Source organism: Lates calcarifer, linkage group LG15 (assembly GCF_001640805.2).
Source record: "Lates calcarifer isolate ASB-BC8 linkage group LG15, TLL_Latcal_v3, whole genome shotgun sequence".
NCBI lineage: Eukaryota > Metazoa > Chordata > Actinopteri > Centropomidae > Lates > Lates calcarifer.
The window spans coordinates 2315522-2340911 of NC_066847.1; the positions used below are offsets into that span (position 1 = coordinate 2315522).

The 25390-nt window shown below is 41.3% G+C and overlaps 1 protein-coding gene across 1 annotated transcript in view; it reads right to left on the reverse strand.

The window, feature by feature from the left end:
- The window catches only part of bbs9 (Bardet-Biedl syndrome 9), a 149625-nt gene that overhangs the window by 81877 nt on the left and 42358 nt on the right, over positions 1 to 25390 (reverse strand). The window contains exons 15-18 of the mRNA XM_051076228.1: positions 19587 to 19727; positions 18729 to 18824; positions 18116 to 18288; positions 17762 to 17914 (exon numbers count right to left, since the gene is read on the reverse strand). Of these exons, the coding sequence (XP_050932185.1) occupies positions 17762 to 17914; positions 18116 to 18288; positions 18729 to 18824; positions 19587 to 19727 (563 nt within the window). The remainder of the gene's footprint in view (positions 1 to 17761; positions 17915 to 18115; positions 18289 to 18728; positions 18825 to 19586; positions 19728 to 25390) is intronic.

Genomic DNA, 25390 nt, shown 5'->3' on the forward strand with positions numbered 1-25390 from the left:
TTTTAAATGGATCATTAACCTTATATTAGGCTCAGTCCTTTATACTGTGCACTGTAATACATAGTGTGGACACCAGCTGTAATAAATGTCCTCTGGCAGTCCATTAAAACACTGAAAGAGTTTCAGAATACGTGGCCTGGTGAGGAACACTGATATTGCATTTAGCATTTACGGTTTAAGAACAATTATGTATAAAATATCATCACAAGTTTCCAAGTCCAAGGTGACATCTTTAAAACAGTCCAAAACCCAAAGATATTACATTTACAACTGCATGTGACACCAGGAAAAGCAGCCAAAACCCTCGCATTTGAGAAGTGGGAACCGGAGAATGTTAAACATGACTTAAATGATTAAAGATTATTTTCTGTCGAGGGAGTTACTCAATTAATCAAGTTATCTTATTTGAACATCTGTATTTTGCTTGGGCTGGGAATGAGAGGCAAAACCAGAACTAAAGCTGCAATGCCAATTAGATTTTCTTAATGCAGAGCTTTCTGGAAGGTGAGAGAAATCACTGGATGAAGAGGAAAGAGGAATGGTGGGTATAGATCACAAACACTTCATCAAAATTCACTGATAATCCTCGTACAGAACAGGTATTAAATTCCTCAACACTCCTTGGCTTTTTTTGACCAGGAATGATGGATGTTGGCGATGTAGAAATTGATGCTTATTCTGTCGTTTTACTCACTTCATGGTGATCCAGATGAGTGTGAGTGTGAGCTAAATGCCTTAAATGTAAAAATACAAGAAGTGAGAAGGTGTCTGTGGTTTCAGGGGTAAGAAAAATAAAGCCAGAGTCTACTTTTGTAACCTGCCTCCCCAATCAAAGCTGTCAGGGATGCTTTAACAGACCGTCGTTCAGCGGTACGGACGGCTGCTAAAACACGGTGGTGTGATTTATGAGGCTGCCCCGCTCCGTCAAAGAGCCGGCTGAACTCTTGTGTTTTCTCTGGGACGGCGAGGCTGAGAGAGGGAGGCCTTCTGCTTTTCTTTGCCACGTGTGTTCACACGGTCACGAACAAAGAGCTTTATTCTCCACTGATAGGTCGTGTGTGAGAGACCCGCCCTCCCTCTATCACTCTTCTAGCTCCCCTCCCTCAATCCATGATGAATATGTCTCTTTTTTTAGTTGTCAGAGTCTGAAATATGGGCCAACCAAGAACACAGAAAACATGCAGAAACAATTAGTCGTTTAATCAATAAGTTAATCAGGAGAAAATGAACTGATGATAGTTTTGATTTTTCAGATCAGTTATTATACTGTCATATAACTATAACAATTTTAAAGCATGTGTCAGTCAGGCTCCAGCTGTGCATCAAACTTTGATTTGAGTCAAAGAAATCCTCAAGTTTCCAGACACCAAATATGGCTGAATCTTAAGGAAATGTGTATAAAACGATGCACAGGACATCACAAATATTTCCATCTGAGTGAAAGGCACAGCCATAAAAAAGTTCACTAGCTTCAATGAAGAGCTGGAGGAAGCTGATACAGAATAGATTTTCTATGATACCGTCAGACAGTTCCAACTTTAAAGCTACTTGAGGGGAAATTTGAGGGAAAAAACATTATTTTAAGAGGCTCTATTTGATACATTTTGTTTTTCTGACTGCTCTTTAGGAATCTGTAACACTTCACTTTCAACTCTTTTAACTTGACAAGGGCATTTGTCATAGCATGAACATTTTATCAACATTTGGATAGTCTTAACCAGAAACATATTTAATGGATAAATCAATAATGAGAAAAATATTACTGCTCCACATGCACACAAATCCTCCATAATATTAAAAGCCGAATCCTCAAAACACATAATACACAGCTCCATAAATGTGAAATGAGCATCAAGCTCTCTTAAGGCATAATCACACACAGCCTTATATAACACACACACACACACAGTAATCTTTTACAAACCTTACATCCACACACCCTTCCCTCTCGCTCTCTTCCACACACACACACACACACACACACACACACACAGATGCTGAGGCCAGTACTTGCTGCAGTGTGCTGGGTGGTCTTGACGACCTAGAGGCCCCAGACAGAGCAGGGGACTAAATTGCAGAGCATGACCCACCGCAGTGACACCCAACCTGGGATTAACACCCAGGCTGAGTCCCAGGCCGCCGGTAGCCCCGGGCTGTGGGAGCTGACCTCAACAGGTTCCTAGATGACCTCAGACACACACACACACACACACACTCGCCTGCTGAGGCCGGGCCCACCCAGAGCTGAAATAATGAGGGGGCTTGGTCGGTCCAGCTGGATGGATGAAGGGAGAGGGTTCTGGGTGGAGGCTTGTCTGGAGAATTTGGCCCTGATCAAACTAAGTATCTTGTATCCCGAAAAATCCACATTGTGTCTACACATACATCTGAGACAGATCACAGTTCACACCTGGCAGCACAGTGAGTCTCAGCAGTATCACTAGAACACTTGTCACAGGACTTTTCCTGGCAGTTTACGATACTGTGACCACGTGCAAAACAGACAAAAAATACATGGTTACATTTGAGGTCATTGTTATTTTATTTTTTATCTTATGGATTTTATTTGCATATAGGATAAATCAGACAGACAGATGAAACCAAGAAGTGTTGATTTGATGATCTGTCAATGATATTTTTGGGGGCTTTTTGTAAAACAAAAAAAAATTCAGCTGAGTATTCAGTGCTTCCTGCTTACGCTGTAATGACTTCTACAAGGACTTTAACAAAATGGCACATTTCCATAGTGCTGTGTTGTCATGTTTTTGTGCAGTACTAGGAACGACTGATTTCCAAGAATGCTTTTACAAAACCCAGGACCTGTTGTATTCAGATCAAGGATATAAATGTCAGCAGAGATTAATTTTGACAGAGACGACAGTTAAGAGAAACTGGGAGAAATCATTGGTGAAAAAACCTTGATACATTTTGCAATCAGACTACACAGGAACAGCTGGAAACATCTGGACGTAACGTCACATCGTCTGCATGTGGAGGTCAGAGCAGGTGAAAGGAAGCTTTGAGGTGGAGAGGGAGGATGCAGGTCAGAAACACACACATACATGCAAACACACACATACACACCTCATAAAGAGGACTGATACAGCTGTTTGGAAGTGTGGCCCAGGGTCAAAGTTCAAACAGATACACTGACACCACACACTCACGCCCTAAAGCAAGTCACTTAAATCAGTTCAAGCTGAGGCACGCACGCACACACACACGCACACAGATCAGTCCTGACACAAACACACTCAGACAACCTCCCAAAGAGACTTTGCATGCACACACACACGACACACACTGTTAGTGAGAGTGTATTAATAGCATGTGATGTGACTTAACCCAAGGGTCCGTTTCACCAGAACAGCTGCAAGTGCGGAGAACTGTGTGTGTGTGTGTGTGTGTGTGTGTGTGTGTGTGTATGTGTGTGTGAGTATTTGCTTTAAACCTTCCTCAAAAGCCAAATATATATGAACTCTGTTGGCCCGTTGAAGAGTTCAATGGTGCAAGAAAACACACTGACGCGGCTGCCACACACACATTTTCTCACATATTAACTCTCAACTACTGGAGTGAAAACTCAACGTGCACTCTGCACTACAATAAACTATTTTCTGATGTAACCTAACATTTTATAACAAAATATATCAAGCACTATATATTGTGCAGCAAAATAAGACATCCATATCAGCTGCAAACATTAATGAGCAGAATCTTGTGTCAAGTCATCTGTTACATACATATTATCTAAGTCTTTGTTTACAGATTAGAAGGGAAGATGCAAGTCTTTCATGCTGACCGTTAAATGATATTTCCTTGTGTCACTAGTCCTTTACAAAACTGAAACCAAGTCCCTACAAAGCAGAGGCTTAATAATTATATATTAAATGTGTGTGGTAATGCAGGGCCTCTTTTAGTGGCTGCAACTAACGATTACTGTCATTACAGATTCATCAACTGAAAACAGTGAAAAATGTTTTTAGTTGATATTTTTATGATCTTTTTTTTTTGAGAATACAAATATTTGCAAGGTGGGAATCATCTGTAATGTTTAAGTAGTGAGCAAATACTTTTTCTTCAAGAGGACACAGCATCCTGGAGTCACACACTTCATATTCCATTGTAGTTGTTCATGCTGGAATTATAAAACAAACATGAGGAAACCAGATGACACAACTCACTACAGGACGTTAGGACTTGGTGAGTTGTAAGTCAGATTTATTTCCACTCACAATAACAGAGCAGAGAAACACACACAGCGAAGATAACTCCTGTCCTGTCTGATCATAAAAATATCTTATTTTAAGTTATTTTCAGACTTTTCTCTTCGTATGTGCTGTATGTGGCAATGTGTATGTGGTCTGTGGTGTGGCGTTTGAGTTTGAGTGTGTGTGTGTGTGTGTGTGTGTGTGTGTGTGTGTGTGTGTGCGCGTGAACATATATGTGTGTGTGTGTGCGGGGACAGTGTTTAGTCTGAAACCATATTTAGTCTCTCTGGTCCTAAGAGGAGGCCTATAATCACACAGAACCTTTCTCTCTACTCATTACACACACACACATACACACACACACACACACACACACACACACACACACACACACACTGGGCCTGTCATTACCAGTTCACACTAACCTCCCAGGCTGCACACATGCATGTATACAGTGCACAAACAGCAGGTTGTTTGCATGAAGACACACACATACTGCACATTTTGATGCATGTGCACATTTGTGAAGATGAACATATGCACCATGTGTAAGTAAAGTACACACACACACACACACACACACATGCTCGCTCGCTCGCGCAGAGCCAGATGTGGTGTCCAGCTGTGTGTCCAGCAGGCATTCGGCTGCAGGAAACAGATTTACAGAACTCTGGCTGTTCTGTGTCTGATATCATTTAAATTTGACTTTAAATTCAGTGTGACACACAACAAGAACCTCAGAGACGTTTTCCTGATCGGGACTGAAAACTAAATAACAGGTTCATCCCCAAACTCAGAGTCACTTTCACTGTTTTCACTGCATCACTGAGTTACATATATGTATTTATAGAATAAAGAACAAGTTCCTTATTACTGCAAATAAAAACTTAATTTACTCCTGAAAGCACATATGAATATATCTTCAGTAGTGGGCTTCTCTGGGGGTGTGGCCTTAACTTGTCATCAGTGTGTTGTTGTTTGCTGCTGCCTTCCTGTAAACTCGACAGAAGCTTGTGGTTTGAGACATTAAGAACAAACAGACATGATTTCTGGTCATCGTGGGAACGCTACAGTTCTTTTGCTGGAGTCTTTGAAATCTGGTCAAATGCTCTGAAAAGTCAGTGATCAGAGAAGAAGCCACAACAACAGCTCCTCTGTCTGCTGCCTTGAGTGTTGTTTATTAGTTGTTTATTAAATTCCCTAAATAAAATACAGGCCAAGACAGAGAGGAAAATAGCTTTTCACCATTTCACATAATGATGAATAATGACAGCATCAATTAAAATAACCTATCAATCTGTCTAGCTGCTTCATAACAAATAAAGAATGTCAGTTACACAAGGAAGTTCTCAGGCAAAACAATGCCAGATGACGTGAGGAATATGATTTAAGTAACATTAATTAAAATGTTAAGATTATTGCTGCCACTCATATCAACAGCACTGCTGTGCTTACTGATTTCACATCAAGAAAGACAGAAATCATACAACATTTTTTAACATAACAACAGTAAACACAGCCTTTTTCTTTGACAACATCATGTGACTTATTCATTTCTGGCTTCTCAGTATGGTAACGAACACACCCTGACTCACAGTGAGTATTGTTGGCTTTTGCCTGCAGCCCTGTGTCTAACAGAAATTCAACAACCTTTGCTAAAACATAAAATCTCATTTCATGTGGAGAAAAGTTCTGTCCAAACATATATTATGTAACTGGCTCTGTAGGATGAGATGCCAGACTCCTGCCTCCAGCAGAGATACAACAGGATGTCCCTACATGGTTGTTCTGGTTTCTTATTACAGCAGTGATCTATGAACTGAAGCAAGTGTCAGTTACAGGAATAAAAATTATGTTAAATTAAATGTAATTTTCCAAAGCTGGTTAGAATACCACAGCAAAAATACCAAACATGTAGTTCTGTTTAAACATGCAGCTGGATTCATTTTCATCACTGGTTTACGAGATAAAATACGACCGGATTGGACAGTGAGAAAGGCAGGTTGTTGTTTTGTGACAGTGCATGCTTTTGGTCTGCGTCGCAAGTGTGTGTCTGTGAGTGTGTGTATGTGTGCGGGTGTGTGTGTGTGTGTAAATCGTGCATTGTCTGTATGTGGTCAGAGACCAAAACAAGGCAGTCTAATCTTGGCAGACAAAACACAAAGAGATCCTGACTACAAATTAGCACCACACACACACAGACACAGACACACAAACACACACAAACACACACATCTGTGCAGCTGTAGTGCTTCTTCTTCACCTGTCTCTCCTCTTCGCTTCTTTCCTGTATTTTTGCCCTCATTTTATTTTCTTCTCTCTTTCATTGCCCATTTTTTGTTCAGAAGATTGTAAATCTGTAAAATTTACAGAGAAATAAAAACCTGAAGACGGTCTAGAGCTGTGTTCTGGTGTTTCTCTCACATTGTGTCAGTGTTTGACCACTGCCTGACTGATTCCCACTGGGCTTTGTAAAGCCTAAAAAATCCTAGGGGACTGGAGTCCTTAAAAATACACTGAAACATTAGCATTCTCTTCTTAATATGACGTAATTCTCCTTGAAAAAGCAGGTTGGGATGCTTTTCAGTTACTGCAGCATGAGGTCACCACTGAAGACTGTTTTCCAGGTAGTAGCATTTTTCCAGGACGTTGCCATGTCAGCCACTCATTTACTGAGTCCAGTAAATTAGTTGGTTATGATACAGTTAACAAGGGCTGTTTCAGTTGTAACTGGTCTGTATTATCTGAAATAAACCACATATATAATTGTAAAAAGTAATATTTCTCACTATAGTTCAGCTCAAAGAGAATGAACCACCTACTACATGATGCTGCTGATGTTACTGATCACACTGAGAAGTCCTATAATAAACTTCTTTTCATGATCCTGTTGAAAATAAAGAAAAACTCTTTTCCCAGAACGCTACACATGTATAAGACCAACACACATAAACACATACATACATATTCCCTTGCACACCCACACACACAGAAACACAACCTGTGCACACACTGTGTCCCTACGGTCCAACACTGAACCACACACTTGATGCAGTCCAGACCAGAGAGACCTGAGAAGCCAACACACACACAGATACACACACACACACACACATATAAACACACACACAGAGCCAGGTCTGAGGTGATGGTTTTGGTTGTGGTCCCAGTGAAAACGACACTAATTTGGAGCTAAGGAGCTTTGGCGAGCTGAGTCAAGATTCCATAAACCTCCAACTGTAGAAGCCGAGAGCTAATCAGAAGCTAGCGACACCAAGGTAAAGTAAATGAGGTCAATGCTAATGCTATTGTGATGCTAACACAGTGATAACACAGACCACCTTCGCTTAAATTGCTAATCTGATCAAACACACTGGTGCCTTTGTAGTATGACCTCCACACACACTTATTTAAACATACACATGCATGCACACACAACACAAACTTTCATAATCATGAACACACACACACAGACACATACACATAACCATACAGATACACACACTGCTCACAAACTTCAAAAAGCACACTAAATAAGTTGTACCCACAAACACACCATTGGCAGCTGTGAGTGTGTACCTGTCTGTCTGTGTGTGTGTGTGTGTGTGTGTGTGTGTGTGTGTGTGTGTGTTGCCCCCGCCATGCCTGTTTGCTTTTCTCTCAATGGTCTCCTTTGAAGGAGGGAGGAGAGGAAGAGAGCAAGTGGAGGAGACGCAGAGAGAGGGGGGAAAAAAATGAGGAGAACTCTGGGAATTCACTGCAACAAGATAAATATCCTCTGCTTGGCGTCGCGAGGCCGCCGCGCTCTCACTCTGACACACACACACACACACACACACCCTGATTACAGAGTAAATATGTGTAATCTTACAAATCGACTATTGTTTGTGACAAGGAAGAAACAAATGCGCACATACACAACATGCAGAAACAGACATGTTGACTTTGGAGAAAGTGAACTGGTGGAGGTGATCAGTCATGAAGGCTCTCTCACTCACACACACACACAGACAAACACACACACACACACAACTAACGTGTTCAATGTGCAGACATTTTTTTCTATTTATTTCAATAGTCCAGTCTCTCAGTCACTCTGCATCACTCTTCACAGAGCAACACAGGCAAAACTAAGTTTTACAAACCCAGTGTTGTTCCCAAACTTACATCCCTGTGAAGGTAAATTGCAGGAGTGAGTAACAACACAATGCAGAGCACTGCAGCACATACACATTCAGAAGCTTTCAGCTGCTTTTTTCAAGAACAACAAAAAAATGTAGATAAGAGAAAGTAGAAAAGTTTTCATTCTCAGTCTTATATTTCACTGCATCTGAGACGTAAACACACGCACAAATATTTTCCACCATATGCCCAAAATCCATTAGCTACAGCTCTGAATGCAGATCTGTATATATTGTTCCAGTTTATTATAGTTGGACAGGCTGCCAACTTGTCCCTTTGTGTGTATGGTTTCCATACATGCAGACCACATGACGCGCTCTGCACACAGCTATATTTACAGCTAATTAAATAATGGAATGACACGCAGACACAGGGATCATTGTTGTTATGGCATTTCTTTAACGGACAGGAATTTATTCATCAGATGCATGTGGCAAATTTCCTCCGTCATGTGGGTAAAGTGTGTGTGTGTGTGTGACTGTGTGTATATACTGTATGCTGGTGTGTGTAATCTTATTATAATGGAGTGTATCCTCTACAGGCCCTCAGACAGAGTCCTGCTGGTTTGAACAAAGAGCGATTAGACTGACTGACCTGGGATCGGATATTAAACACATTACAACACAGTCAGTCTGATAACATTTATTACTGTGCTCCTGTGGTTTGCACTAGGCTGCATAATCTACTTTACCTTGCCAGACCGTCCACTCCAACTTATTCTATTTTCCTTTTACCTTCCTTCATGTTTTTTTCCTTTATTCATATTAAAAGCTACTGCTCACTCTAATTTGCATTAAGCATGGAAACTTTTATTTTCAGTTACTGATTTTCTTTGGTTTATAAACTGAGAAGCTGTCTTTAATGTATTAACTCCCCCTATTTTTTTTCACTTCAGTCCACTACCACTAGTACAGAACACAAATGGACATTTTCAATCAGCACTCCTCTGTGGGCTTTTTACCCATAACGTCACTGAGAGCGTACAAGTTTACAGTCTGTGGTCGAGACGGTCGACAGCATGAAACTCCACACATTGTCTTGTGAGCTGCAGAGTTGATTTCATTTACTCTACGGCCAAACAAAAGCTTCCCACGACCAAAGCAGAATGTAAACAGCACCCTGTTGTGGTTTTGTATGTTACAATCGAAACTTGTGTGCCAGAAGAATGAGGCGGGGAGTTTTTAAACCACGACACAGGGTCAAAATTGACCTTTGACGCCGAACTGAATGAACTGGGGCGTCGATGTGAACTTAACCAGGGTGGTTAGCAGTGATGGTCCAGCCACAGTTTCCCAGATCAGTGTCCACTATCGAGGGGTGTAAAATCAGATGTGGACTGTTGGCACTGAACAATCAGACAGTTTAATTAAAGCTGCTGGATAAAAAGCCTCCAGTCTATAATATCTGCTTCTTTAATCTCCTCCCAGCATGACAGCTTTCCAACATGGATGACTTATTAAATCTCTGCTTGGTGCCCAGCAACAGAACAGAATGAGAAATGGTGTGGTAGGCATGGTGGGAAACTTCTTTTTAATATATTCACTGGTCAAAACTTCAGTTTGAATATTTTTAGGAGGAAAACCGCTAACAGGAGCACAGCAGGAGCCGGCCGATGATTCTCTCTTCAGAATATCACATTTTTATTAATTACAATTTTTCTTGTCTGTGTTTACCTTTAGATTACTTTACCTGAAGACATGGGGTCACTGTTTTTATTTCCTTGTTCATACATCTTTGTTTGTTTTCTGCCTCTCTGCCTTATATCTATTTTCTCTTTCTTTTACAGTTTGTATTTATCTTAATGTATATCTTCTCAGTTCCTTTTCTCTCTCAGTCTTCCTTGCACTCAGTAAACTTTCTCTGTCTGTTTCCTCTCTTTTGTCCACCCTCTGTGGTGTGGAGAGATCGGATCACTGTTATTTGCAGGACAGACAGCAGACAGATGAAAGCAGATCAATAGGAAATAAAACAGACAATAAAAGTCAGATTTGTTCTTTGATTCTTTCAGCTGTGGGATCAGAGGACAGGAAGGGAAGGAGAGGAGGGAGGAGAAGATCGTTTACGACTCCCTCTCTGTCCATCTGTCTGATTCAGATCTATCTTTTCAAATGACTTCTATCTCTGTTGCTTTATCTACATTTCTTTGCTGCTGTTATACTTCTATCACTCTTTCATCTCTGTGAATTTATTCTCTTTTTAATCTCACTATTTGCTCTATAATTTCATTTTGCTTCAAAATCTTTTTGAATCAAATTTCTTTTTGTGATGCAGAGAGAGACTTGTTGCTCTTTCTTTCTTTTCTTTTTTTATGTCTTTTTTATCTCTTAATCTTTCTATTTCCATCCATCTCTTCTATCTTTCAGCATCCATCTAACGTCTTCCAACTCACTTTCACTCACTCACATTCCATGTCCTCATATTTCTTCTTTTCCATGTGACTTTATATTTGGTAAATCCAAAATTCATTCTTTGTATTTCTCTGTCGTTCCTGCACTTTTCATCTGTCTATCTCTTCTATCTTTCTCTGCCTTTCACCCTCTGATCCCCTCCTCACCAGTCCCTAACCCCTCCCACCCCTGACCACATCCATGTGTTAATAATAAAGTCTCCCCCAGCTCCACCACATCTATGAGGAAATCCTCTGGCAGGTCATCTATGTCTGTCTGATAAAGAACAGTACATATGCTTCGTCCTTACCACTTCTCTTCCTCCCTCTGTGATTCTTTTTATGCGACTTTCATGCTACAGCTTATGTCGGATCCAAAAACCTGGCCTGACCCTACTGGAACCATTGTGTGGATTGTGTGCTATCCCGCCCGCAACCGCTGCAGCATTTAACGAGCCCGAACCTGATTAAAATCTAGGGAAGATAAATAAAATGAAACTCGACCTGATCAAGCCCGAGGGAGTTAGGAGAAATTAGAGCCAGACTGGGCCCGAACTCGTCTGGTCAGGGCGGAGCTGATTCAGTTTGGGCTGAGAACCAAAGCTCTATGACAGAACATTTATCTGATCCTACAAATATAATAAGGTTTTACAAAGCTAAATCTGAAACACTTTAACTTTAAACAGACTTTTTAATGACCTAATGATACCTGGAAGTGAATGGAAGACCGATTTTGATCCAAAATAATGAAATCAAGTTGACAACATCAGTTGATTTATTTTGAGTTGTTTGTTGAGAGGCAGAGAAATAGATTAAAAGTAAAATTACAGGAGGGAACAAACACGTGAAATTCATTTAATGCAACATGTGGAGCAAACCTGTTTCCCACAATGAAAAAAAGATTTCTTTAAATAGTTGAGTTTAGGACCTTTCTAGTTTATGAATTCAGTCTCATTCAAGAAACCAGTAGTACTGCTCCACACTAGAATGGCAATGGCATCAACTGCATGTTCTAATGTTTAAAATGACCTTTGTTAAAATTTCCTGAGAATATACCACACATGGTCGTTGAAAGTATCTTCTCTGAGAGTGTGACGTTACAGCTTTACACAGCTTACCAACAGTCAACGTTGTTTTCTTTAAACCATAATCACCAACTATTCTTAACCATTAAACAAATCTAAAACCTGCATCCGTCACTTTTGCTCAGTTTTGTCTCTACCAACTCCTGAAGGAAATATCTGACTTTTCAGCCGCTACATGCTTCACTATGAACAGATAATGTGAAATGGGTTTTGCTCTGAAAGCAGCTGCCTGTTAGAGCTGGAAATGGCAGCGATGAGATGAGAGTTATGACAGTGAACCACAACAAACTTACAGGTCATAAAACAATGAACTTAAAGACACTATAAAGCTCTGCAGAGCTGATGGGACCTACATAGCTAGGTGATAATCATTTGCAAGTTCAAACTGTTTGGTCACATGCGTCATTTTGTAGGGTCGTGACAAGTAACCTGTTTTGTTGCTTAGACTGGTATGAATGCAAAAGGAAAATTAAAATGCTCAACAAGAGGAAAAGCACCATCCTTCCCTTCCTAACCAGCCTACCTGCCCTTAGGGAAACACCTGGCATCAGCCTCAGGAGGCTCTGTGTGTGTGTAAGAGTGTGTGTGTGTACAGGGTAAAGTTGGCTTCTCATCAGGAGATAAAAGGACAAAATCCCACACCCTGGAGGAAGCCCACCCCCATCAGACACTCACACAGTCACATACACAGAACACTGAGTGTCAGTCAGCTGAATGAAAGACAGCCATTCATTGATAAGACAGACAGTCACATAAACAGACTGTCTGAAGGAAAACGAACCAGACCACCGTCACCCCTCTGTGCTCCATTCAGCCTCGAGAGGGCTCTCAGTGTGTGAATGTGTGAGAGAGGCAGAAAGCACTGATGAGTGTAAATGTGTGCATTTCTGGGGCGAAACATCTCCTCTGGGAAGTCAGAAAAAAGAGAGAGAGACAGAGAGACAGAGGAAGTTCCTCAGCTCTCATCTGTCTTTTAATCTGATACACAAACACACAGGGCAGCTAAGAGCCTGCCATTCACACACACACACACACACACACACACACACACACACAGACTCTTCATGAACACACACTGTTAATATGAAAACTGACCAACACTCAACTGAGACAAGAGTACATGCACTTAAGCAGCTGCACACACACACACACACACACACACACAGACTTACAAGTATGCACACACATACACACATCTGGGAACTAGGAGGCTAGGAATGTTTTCTGTACCTGTGCTAACACAATACCCGACACCCACCTTTGAGGTATATGGAAATATTCATTTACAAAACACATGCTGCACTTTTCGACCTTGGTGGAGCCCATTGTCTTGTCATAGGTCTTCCATGCATCCCTTTTGGATTTGGTCCAAATATCTGGACTTGTAAAAACCTCTAGCACAGGGAACGAAACATGCAGACATAACCTGCTGAAATGCCTGCACTTATTCACGTACAGAAAAATATCTGAACACAGTCGCTGATGTACACATGCCATCACAGATGTGTAAACAAAATCCTCTGATATATGAATATATAGATTAATGCGCATACAGCCATGAATGTGAAAACACACAAATGGCCAAATGAAACATTAGTACACATACATATATGCAGACATGCTTGAAATATACACTTCCTCATGCACTCTCAGATACACACACAGACACGGGGATTGAGAGGCCTGGCTGTTAATGGCGGTGGTCCTGCGCTCCACAGTGGGATCTGTGTTTAGCCATGTTTAGAGCTCCATTTGGGGCCAGATAAATCAAGCTGCTGTCTACCAGAAGCCTCCATTAGGGGCCCTGCGAGGCTCCTGGACAGCCTGTCAGTCACCCCGTCAGTCAGCAAGCCGCCCTCTTCCAGCGTTTGAACTCATAATTACAGGGAGGCTCAGCTTGGCTCGGCCGGGCCCAGCTCCCGAGTCCCCCCCCCAGCCACCTCCCAGACGGCAGCATTTGCTAGCCCAGCGCTAATGCTAATACTAACAAACGACGGACGTTTCACCTCCAGAGGAAACAGCACCGGGGAAAATATTTATGGAAACTGAAAAGCCTCCCTCCCTTTTTCTGCCCCTTTTGGCCTCTCTTCATCCATTTCCACAAACCCCTCCTGGAGCTTTTAGTTTTTATTTCTTTGAGTGACAGTCCAGGGTTTCCCCTCAAATTTGAGAGGGTTCAGCACGTTAGTTAGTTAGAGGAGCACTAGCACCAGGCTAACCTTTGTCTGCCACAGATTAATCACACCAGCACCAGTTAGAGGGGAGAGTGTAAAACACAGGGGCCATGATGACTGATGGCTTTTTAAGGAGTGACAGGGGAGGGAGGAGGAGGAGGACAAACACCTCAGATCAGGACAGAAGACAGAAACGCTCAGAGAGCAGAGTTTTGTCCATAGCTGGTTTGTCTTCTCAACAAGCCACTTTGACACGTAACAAACAATCATTCATGAGTCTTACTCTATTCTGAAACTCATCAATCATATTCGGCTGGTCAAGCAGTTCAAACATCGGGTGTATTTTGGAATCCAGCCACTGTGGTCGTCAGATGAAAAAGTTTCCTGCGCTTACACGTACACACACATAAAGTCAGACGTGGCTCGCCAGCTCTCAGGAATTCATGAATAAAATATAGGCCCATAAAGGCAGCAAGAACAATGGAAATATTATCCTCTGCTGCATAAATGCACAGCCGACCACAGAGTATTCTCACAGGGAGCTCGTTCCTCTTATCTCTGACGGCTCGTCGGCGATGGCCGGCCGCTGCGTGTACAGACAAACACCGCTAACGAGGGGGAAATCCCCTCCCATCACCCAAGATTGATGCAGAAAATTTACCCAGCAGACATTCCTCTGGGCCGAAATGAAAGAGGTGCCTGGTTCACCAGCATTCCTGATTGGCCACACATTCCTCCGCCATTTTAACAAGAGTGTGATTGCTGGCATGGAGCCACAGCTTCATGAGGTGAATATCCGCAAAATTTCAACTTTATAAACAGTCCCATGAGATTTCACCTGGGGAAGGTTTTAGACCAGGGACTCATTCAACTGCCTTGTATTGACCGACGATAGGAAAAGTTAAGGAAAAACGTCCTACCTCCCTTTGTCAGGACCACCGATGTGCCATTGAGCAAGGTGTTAAACATAAAACTAATGAAAATAAGGAGCTAAAAGTTGCACTCGTTTGGTTTCAAACTGGTTTGTTTACAATCTCCTTTTCAAAAGAGAGAGATGTAAGAAACAAGAACAGAAAGGTCTGAACTGAAATAAACTTGTGAGGGAAAATGAAAAAGAAAGAAATAAGGAAATATACATAAAAAGAAAAATGAACAGAAATAAAAAGGCTGGAAAGCAAGAAATAGTAAAAGACAGAAAACAAAGATTGAGAGAATTAAAAAAGTGATAGAAACAATGAGAGAAAATGCTGCTAGATAGATTGATAGCGACAGATAGACACAGTAAATAATCAAATTAAAAGCATATTTGATTTTAGGCCTATCCAACTCCCCTGCCAACATTTTATTTAAAACGGGGATGTGATGTATCCTTAAGAAATGCGTCCTATTAAAAAAGCCAAACTGCTGAGCTGGCCCCAGCCTCAGCAGCATGACTCCTAATACTGACATGAATTATTAATTTGACGCATTCATCACTCTTCCGACCAGCCATCGATAGCCTCCATTATGGCGGGTGTGTATACATTACAGAGTGTATAGTGTGTCAGAAACTTCCCGCATACGAGCCGCTGGATGGCGGGAAGAGAGGAAGACGGAGAGAGAGAGAGAGAGAGAGAGAAAGGAGAAAGAGAGGTGATGGACAGGAGTGACAGCAGAAAGCATTAGCTGGAAAAGGCAGAGTCATGAAATCAGAGCTAGATATCAGACAGAAAGAACAGTGTGAAACAATGGCATTTTGACAGGTAATTCAAACTGCAGATTGGAAGTCACAAGGTTAAAGTTTTATTGTGATGAATATATGATAATACAGTAAACTTCAGTTAAGTTTATAATGAGTACTCAAACCAATGCCTGTTGTGCTAATAAAACAGTAAGGTGATTTTTGTTTAGTTTTTTACTTCACAGTGTCGGGGGATTGATCCTCAGATCACTGAACCAGCTGGTGCCAACATCGAGCTGAGATCGCATGGGGATACGTGCTATTTCTATGCATGTTTAACAGCTGAGCAGGGGAAGTACAGGGGTAATTTTCCAAACTTACTATTATATCCTCTCTGACTCTTTAGAGCTCAGGTGAGACAGGTGGTCAGTGATTAGATATTGGCCCAATTTTATCACTCGATTCTCTAAAATATCCATTAAAATACAGTTTTTTCTCCTGGTTTCTTTCTCTCTTTCAATGTGGCGACGCTGCTGCAGGATTTCAATACATCTTATTACCACACACATTTTAGTACAGTGCACTCAAATTTTGGAGATTACTTTGCTGATCCCTGTCTGGCCTGCCTACAGAAACACAGCTGATGAAGTATTAACCCAGTAAGTGTTGCTGATTAAGCTGTTAAGGCCGTTTACATTAAACAGAGCAAGCGTATTAACATTTAAGGCAGACATGTTTAGATCTGCTTCCCTGATAGCTTATCCTTACAAGAACCAAACCAATCCGAGGTGAACACCGTTTATTTGGCTTAGAATGGCATTAAGGACTTCAACAGGCTCATTAATTTTCTGTCATTAAGCGCCAACCAATGTCTCTGAACTCTGAAAGTTAATCTGCATTAAATGAATGTACAGTTAAAGGACCGTGCTGGACAGAGAGAGTGGCTCTGATCACAGAGAGCCAAACACTGACGTACTGACAGCTCTAACAGCTAATGAAGAGATGATGTCACACTGCCTCGCTACGCTAACGAGATGCTAATGGATGGTGGAGCAGATGACCGCCAAGCCGGCCTCTAGAGTAAACAGCAGGAGCAAGGAACCATCACTTTGTCTCATACACATGCACACACACGCACAATATCTGTGACACTAGATGTAGTTCCACCCTCACATACGTCAAAGTTTGACAAAGGGCAAGACAAAAGCTTAATGGCTGCTTTGTTTTAAAATCAGCTTTATTCTGATCTCAACTACAGCACGGGCACACACACACACATACACACGCACACGCGCACACACACACACACACACGCACACACACACACACACGCACACACACACCACACACACACAGCCAGAGAGGGAGCGAGGCACAGAGAGAGTGTCTACAAATGGGCGTCTATACAAGTGTATCAGTAACAGGTTTTATCTGTTTAAACTAATGTGACTTCATGCTTGTGTGCATTCACTTTACTGTGTGTGTGTGTGAGTGTGTGTGTGTGTGTGTGTGTGTGTCAAACTGGGTGTGAGCTCACAGCTAATCACCGAAAGAGAGGAAGTCCATAAATCATCAGAATACAACTCTCACACTGTAAATCTACACTAACACGTCATCGCTGTGTGTGTCTGTGTGTGTGTCTGTGTGTGTGAGTGTGTGTGTGCCTTTGTGTGTCTGTGTGTGAGTTAATGAAAGACAGCACAAGACTTTTTCTCTCTCAGGTTTAAACAGAGTCAAACAATAGAAAAAAGTTTCTATTTCCTGCTGCTAATCTGCAGATAAGTCGGCAGTGGCAGCAGGGTAGGTGAGGTTGCCTAGCCAGAGTTTCTTCTCCCCGGTCATGACCTCCAGTGACCCCTGAGGCTTCCTACAGTGCTATCTGGCCTGATGGATATCTGCCTCCTGCAGTCTTAGACTGCTTGGGTCTCATCTCAGAGACGCCAAGCAACTGAACTGAACCTTCAGCAAAAACTTTCTACTTCCAGAAACCAAGTCTTCTTTATTACTAACGTAGGCACTAAAGTGTGTGTGTGTGTGTGTGTGTGTGTGTGTGTGTGTCTGACCTGGCTGTAAGTAGCATCCAGCAGTGTGTCCAGGTTCTGCAGTGGTGCTGGGGTTTTGTCTTTGAATCGAGTCAACAGGCGGCGCTGGATGGCTCTGAACTGAACCGCTCGCTCTGACAGCAAGTCCTGGTACTGCTGAGCACTGACACGCAGCTGAAACACACACACACACACACACACATATAAAATAAAAGGAAGCACAAGATGACTTCTCTATGAAACACTTGGAAACACCAACAAGTTTAAGTCATTCTCAAGGTGAAATGAAGCATCAGCTATAAACAAACCTCAGCAGATGTTGATCTCATTGCATACATCTATCAACTGTGTGTGTGTGTGTGTGTGTGTGTGTACCTGGAAGTGGTGGTCTACTGACAGGAAGTACTCCTGCAGTGGAAGCGGTCCACTGAAGCTTTTCTTGAAGTCCTTGACTCCCAGCTTGGAGAAATGTTGGTCGAACCTCTGAACCAGCTCCTTCACCACCAACCACATGTCCTCAAAACTGTCACTCTGGATACGGTAACGCTCTGACAAACAAAGAGCAACATTTAAATGAGGGTTAGGTGAAGTAACCTGACAATGATACATACAATTAAAAATTAAAACATGCAAGACATCAAAAATTGTGCTAAGAAGTTACTAAAAGTATAAAAAAAGTAATTGAGCCTATCTCTAATCTAATATCTCTAAAAGGCTCTAATAAGTTACTAAAGGTAAGTGGTACAAAAAGCTGAAGACAGGTTTTAAGACGTATCAAAAGTTACTGAAATGAGCCAAAGGGGTATCAAAATGTTTAGAAAATTGTTGAGAGGCACCAAAAAGACAAGAAATCTAGATATCATTTGGAAACTGGTCACATGTGAAACCAGTGCTCTATCACAGATAGATCATTTCCACATTTCCACCCGTCTTGATAGAGGTACACCAGAAAACCCCATTCATCACTTGGTGCTGTTGTCAGACTCACGGGAGGTCTTGGAGGCCAGCACAGTAACCTTGGCTCCTGACAGGAACTGGAAAGCCAAAGTATTCCCGTCCTTATCTTCTGATTTTGCTGAAAACTCTGCAGAGAGAGACAGAGAGCGGCGTGATGAGACAGATAATACAGCCTATCATGATGCAGGACGCCAACAAAGGTGAACAAGATACAGTCACACTGTTCACAAAGACACACAATATGAGCTTACACAAATCACTCCTCACAGAAAAAGCACACAATCTGTATGAACACAGAGTGTGTGTTTAGACGTCAGAGCTGCTGATTGTAGTCGATTGTCAGATAACTGGGAAGGAGAACAGAGATTGCCAGGGTTCAAACATTCACACACACTCACACACACACACAGACACACAGAATCACAAATAAATAAACATGCATAAACACACTCATATAAATACACAACCATGCAAACAGATACAACAGTTGATTATTCACATAAACGTATACACAGTCACGCAGCTACATCTCTCTCATTTCCTCCCCTGGTTTCCTCCTCATGCTCGTGACACTTGGCTCAGTGTGACGCCCTCCGGTGGCCACTTCACTGGTCCTGAGACCTTAAGCTTCATTAATTATATGAAGTATCTATCTCAGAAGTGCTGAACAGACTTGTATCATAATCCCTGTGTGAAACAAAATTGATTGTTTCTTCACTGATATCCCTGATTGATTTTGTAAATGGCCTGCATTTGTATTTAGCGCTTTTATCCAAAGCACAGGCTGTGAATGCATTAGTGGACAACCCACTCTACCTGAGAGAAACTGAGAACAGCATCAGCAGAACATCAGTATGTATAAGTGTCTGGTTATTTGGCCATGCGTCACCTGGGAAGATGGAGTTGAGGTTGACTGGTGGCTGATTGGTATCCACAGTGATCTTAAACTTGGTGGTTTTGGCCGGAGAGGAAAGAGCACACACCAACGCCAGAGGAAGACTGAACCTGGACTGGAGAACCCTGGGAACTCCTGAGAAAAAGAAAATGTGTCAAAATGTAAAAACATTTTCAATGCTGCTGGACTTTCTCCAAGTTCACAGTTTAGTCCTTCCCGTTTTCCATTTTGTAGCACTGCCACTGACCTGCCAACACTTGTGGAGGGTATTGATCTACAACACTTTCCACTTGACAGCAGCTGTTTGCAAAACCCTTACAGTTATATATTTGTTTGCAAAGTAGAAACTAAAAATATGCATTTTTCTTAATTACTTTCATTTATTATTATTAATCTTCCTCCTATAGATCTTTTCCTGAAAAACACCCTTAAGGTCACAACCCACTTCCCCTTTAAATGGCGCCCATCTCCCTCAAACTCCCCTATGGCGAATCAAACGAGGTCGGAACATCAGCCTTTTAAGCTTTCTCTCCAAACACAAGTCAGGTTAACATTTGTTAACATAGTCAACACTGCAGATATTCAGATTACACGAGTATCTGAGAGCTACGAGACCAAGAGACTCAACATCAACACCGAGTGTGGAGGCGTGTTTGTCGAAGATTCGAAAGGGAAGTTTTGTGAAAAGTGGAGTGAAATTTTGAGAAGAAAAAATGAGAGGGGAGGAGGAGAGTTAAGGCCAACTATAACTATGTTCTGAGCCTAAGCAGTGCTGAGCTTGGCAGAAATCTACACTTAGCTAGAATAACAGAGTGAGGGAAAGGAGGGATGGAGGAAAACAGTTGTTAAGAAGAAATGGAGTGAGGGAACCTGGGGAGAGGAGGTGAGCTAACGACAGGAGGGGGAGAAAACCTGAGTTGAGCAGAAAAACGAGTGGAAATAAACCAGCGTGAGAGAGAGACTGAAAGAGAAATAATATGAGAAACGACAACCGGGGGTGGGAGGGTTTAATTATGGAATGTTCCAGGTTATTACAGATAGTAATAATTACCTGCAACTACTGTGCACCTTTTCGTTCCAGACATGAAATTATTATGTGAAACATTCAGTTTGGTTTGAAGACATGAACTAAGGCAGGGAAAGAAGGGAAGAGGTAAAGCCAAGGAAAACAGCTGAAGTAGGCATGAGGAGAAAAAGAAGTTTTGGAGAGGAAGAAAGACTGTAGTCCATTTTTTTCCTCTCTTCACTTGCTTAATTTTTCATTGACCCTTTGTCCTGGGTGACTGAACAGTTAAACAACAAAATCACATCCAACAAATACAACACAGAGGGTTAGATACACATGTTGTCAAAGTGAATGTGCAGCATGTTTACTCAATTTAATATATTTACTCAATATTAGAAGTGGAACCCTCATTCTGAATACTAACAATTCTCCAACAGTGATCAATCATTGAACAGCAGAAACATTAGATCCAGATCTCTGCCAAAATATGTCACGTTTTGAGTTAATGGAGAAAGTATTTCTTCAGTTTCTTAGCCTGTTTACTACACATCACATACACCTAACCTCTCTGAAGACCATTTTCCAAGCTGCACCACTGCGTTTTTCAGTAACGTTGACAATAATCAGACTAGACATGATGTACACTGTGATGGATTGCCTGACCCAAACAGGTTTCAAGTCTCTCCAAGTTGAATTTCATAACAAACTGAGATGAATGAAACTACTGGCTGCCCCGAAAGGAAGGAAAAAACATTTTAAAAAATCAGAACTTCTATGCTTGGTATGCTTTGGAAAGTGGTCAACACTAAGGTAAAGTATATGTGATATGTAATGAATGGATAAATACTGTAGGCAGAAACAGGTATGGTCGTTTAAAATCCCCTTTTTTCAAACTATGAAACTGGAGGTTTTGATTGATCATGTTCGATATAGTTCATAAGCTCACCAGAAAATAAAAAAAACAAGCTTATGTAAATAAAAAACAAGTATATCTCTTGGTGTGGAAGGATCCATTTGCAGAAATGGAGCAAACTGGATCAGTTTTGAGAATGAGGTGCCACAAATGTTCCAGAAACGTTTAAAAGCAGTATCTGTATCATTTGACTGCTACCACTGCCTGGTATATCAGTGCAAACTAGATTTCACTGAGTAGCTGAATCAACAAATCAAATATAAATACACAGAGTAAGACTCTAAAGCAATAGTGTTGCTGACAAACACTCCAGAGTGTAACCTTCACTTTAAGGTAAGAAAATGGTATTTAGTTCAGTGATATAACTTTGCAGGGATGATGAGAAATGAAGGTCCTGGCACTAAACCACTGAAACCAAAGTGTTCCAAACCAAACCAAACCAAACCAAAGTTTCCTTGTGCAACACCAAGTTACCTTATTCTCAGCAACTTAGCAAAGGGATGTTTTATGAAATATATAGTAAGCAGAGTAATGAAATGAAGTCAAAGAGACGGGGAGGGGGAAGGACAACAGAGTGAAAACGAAGAGAGATGGAGATGAATGAGATGAAAAGAAAGATGACAAGATAGGAGAAAGAGAGGAGGATGAAATGGAAGAAGAGGAAGGGAGTGGAGGTCATGAAAGGCTGGAAAAGACAGGGGAAACATTTTTCCATCTCAAATTCAGCATCGCCATTTACTAGTCACCACTGTGTGGATGTGTGGGTGTGTGTGTGTGTGGTAGTAAATCTCGTCTTGTTCCACTCCACCTCTGTACATTCCCAGGCTTTCATCGGCAGGTTACACCCACTACACAGAGATTTACCTGCTGAGTCTGTGTCAGTGTGTGTGCTACTACAATTTCATAAAGCAAACTTTTTAAACTTTTTTTAAAAAAACGTCAGGACATCTGCGAGACTGTTACTCGGGAGTTTCCACTATTGACCCAAAACCTTTGATTTTAACTTTATTCACATTCTATTTTCCTTCACTGTATTGTATTACTAATTGTTGCTAAAAGTGACTCTCAGGGATGACTGAATGTTTTATCAAGGAAACAACTAAACACTTAAATTGAAACTAGGACGAATGGCTTCAAATTTCTATTTCATGAGGGACGCAAGCAATAAACACACTGCAGCTTGTTATAATATGTTCTAATAGATTTGTGAGAACTTAAAAAAAACCTGTGGGAAAAAAATGTGCCTGAAATGAGCTTTTACAGTGCTGTGATTTACAGATTGTAGAATGAATCATTTTCTTGTCCTGCAGGTTTATGAATAAGCAAACTTCAGAGCACCAGAGAAGAACTGTGTTATCCTTTGTGTTGATGACGGTAAAAAGTAAAAAGTTTTCTCAGCACAGCCCTGACATTCACTGCAGGAGCTTGTTCACTGGTAACCTCACTGTGCCAGTGCAGTGGGCTCATGAAATCAATGCAGTGGCTGCTTTTTCTGACACAGAGCTAACGTCAGTCTGAACACAAACTAAGCCTTTTCACACGACTGCATAAAGTCTCACTATTGTGATTTTATTTTCACCATCTTCTGATCAGCGTGAACAGTTCAGTCCAGCTGACTCGAACACATTCTGTTTCTGCTAAAGTCATATCCTAAAGTCACGTCACTTACACAGGAGCCGAGTTTAAAAGCTGGGTCAGGATTTGTGTCAGTTGCCATGGCAATAAATAAATGTTGCATCATTCACCCACGTCACATGTCACAGTTTAAGTCAGCGCTGATGACACGAAGGTTGACAAGATACAGTGGAAAGAAAAACAGCAGGTTGTTGGTGTTTGAGGAGATGATTGAATTCAGAGCTCTGGAACTGAGACCTGCAGTGAGACTGAAGCCAAAGAGTGAGTAAGTGACTAAATACGGTTTCTCAGTTACAGTAAACTGAGGTTTCTGTGTTTGTCTTTACAGATTCTTCAATTCATTTACTGCTTGTCTGGATCTACAGTCATTTGCTGTTTGAGATGTAGAGTGTAGATATATCTGAATCTGTATATACATTAATGTTACATCTGACCCCTGACCGACCCCCTGATACTGGTGATATGGGAAATGACGCTTTGTCTACTGTTAAAGACACTTAAAATCACAACTGAGCGCCACTGCTGCTACTTGTTAAAGCTGCTGTATCTCCGCTGTACCGCTGTCTAAAAGGACTGATTCCAATTATCTGGAATCTACGTTTGTGTCTGTGTGTGTTGGAGACAGAGGGGGAAAGAGAGAGAGAGAGAGACCACAGAGTTTATTTGAGTAGAGGACCACTGTACAGGATCAGGTTCTCACCGCAGCTGCAGTGATGTCAGCCATGTGTGTGTATGTGAATTGACGTGTATGTACATTAAAGACTCGATATGTATGTATTTTACATACATGCTCATTCTTTGTGCGTGTGTGTCTTTTTATTATTTCCTCTGTGATACACATGCAGCCGCAGTTCACCCCTGTCTTCAACAAATCATGTTCATACGCAGCTACTCTGCGTTAGTGATTTGCCTTAAATGGCCCTGATCAGAGCCAGAAAGTCCAGGTGCAGAATTCTGGATCTGACATTTTTATTCTGTAATAACGACCAAGATCTTTTCATAAATGTAGCCAAGCCTCAATAATGCTGTACTGTTGACTCAACACTTAAGTTTCTGAAATCAATACAATTTTTTAAAAATGGAAATTATAAACATGAATAAATCAAATTAATGCTATTGTGTAATGACTGCTGTCAAACACGAGCAACAAAGCTTTTAAAAAATATATTTCCACATCGACTCAACTGACGCACATTTATGGAACTATTACATATCTATTTGCAATACAATTATATGAATCAACAGTCTCACTAACCAAGGGCTTAATGTTCAATAAACACTGTGTACTCTGAGTTGTAAATGCTGACACATATTTCTGTCTGATACACTGAAGAAAAACCTGTAATTTTGTCAGTTTATGTTTCCTAAAAATATATTTGGCTGCTGCAAAATCGCTGCATACGAAGATGATTTGCAGTTTGAGACAGGGAGAAAGAACGCACACTGCAGTATGAGTCTGTGTGTGTGTGTGTGTGTGTGTGTACTACTGCAGGGCCTCTAAGCCCACTATAGATTACAGGACATCCTATTCTGTATCAGAGCACACAAACTCAGATGGACTAAAACAAACACTGGCTGACGACTAGGAACACTACGGCTGGAAGACACATACTGTGTGTGTGTGTGTGTGTGTGTGTGTGGCTTTGCTGAAAAACGTGAGTTGGTGCATTTCTGTATGTGTGTGTGTGTGTGAGACAGATGATATTTCTGTGTAAACTGCACCGTGTATAAAAGGCTAAATGGATATTTACTTATTCCATATAGTGAGGAAGTGTGTATGTGTGTACAAGTGTGTATGTGTACAGACTCTTGCCAAGTATCACGTTACAGGAACATAAACAGCAGGCAGCAGTCTCTTCCTGTATATACAGTAGCGTGAGTATGTGTGTGTGTGTGCACGCATGTGCAGGAATGCATATATATGATGTAGATATGATTATATGACTAATTCTAAGAAAATATTGGAGTGTATGTCCCGAATATGTGTATATGTGTAGGATGCGTCTACATATTTGTCTTTTTAACAAGGTGTGTGTGTGTGTGTGTGTGTGTGTGTGTATGCTTCTACTTAATCTATTCTACCCAGCACTACTATCCAAACACTTACCTTTGGGATTTAGCTCTGTAGAGAGGAAGAAGAGAAGAGTTAAAGGTTAAAAAACAGCAGAGGAAAGAGGTAGAGAGATACTCCTCTCTGTCTAGATTTATTCAGAGCAAACCAGTAAACAAAGCAGCGCTGGAAGA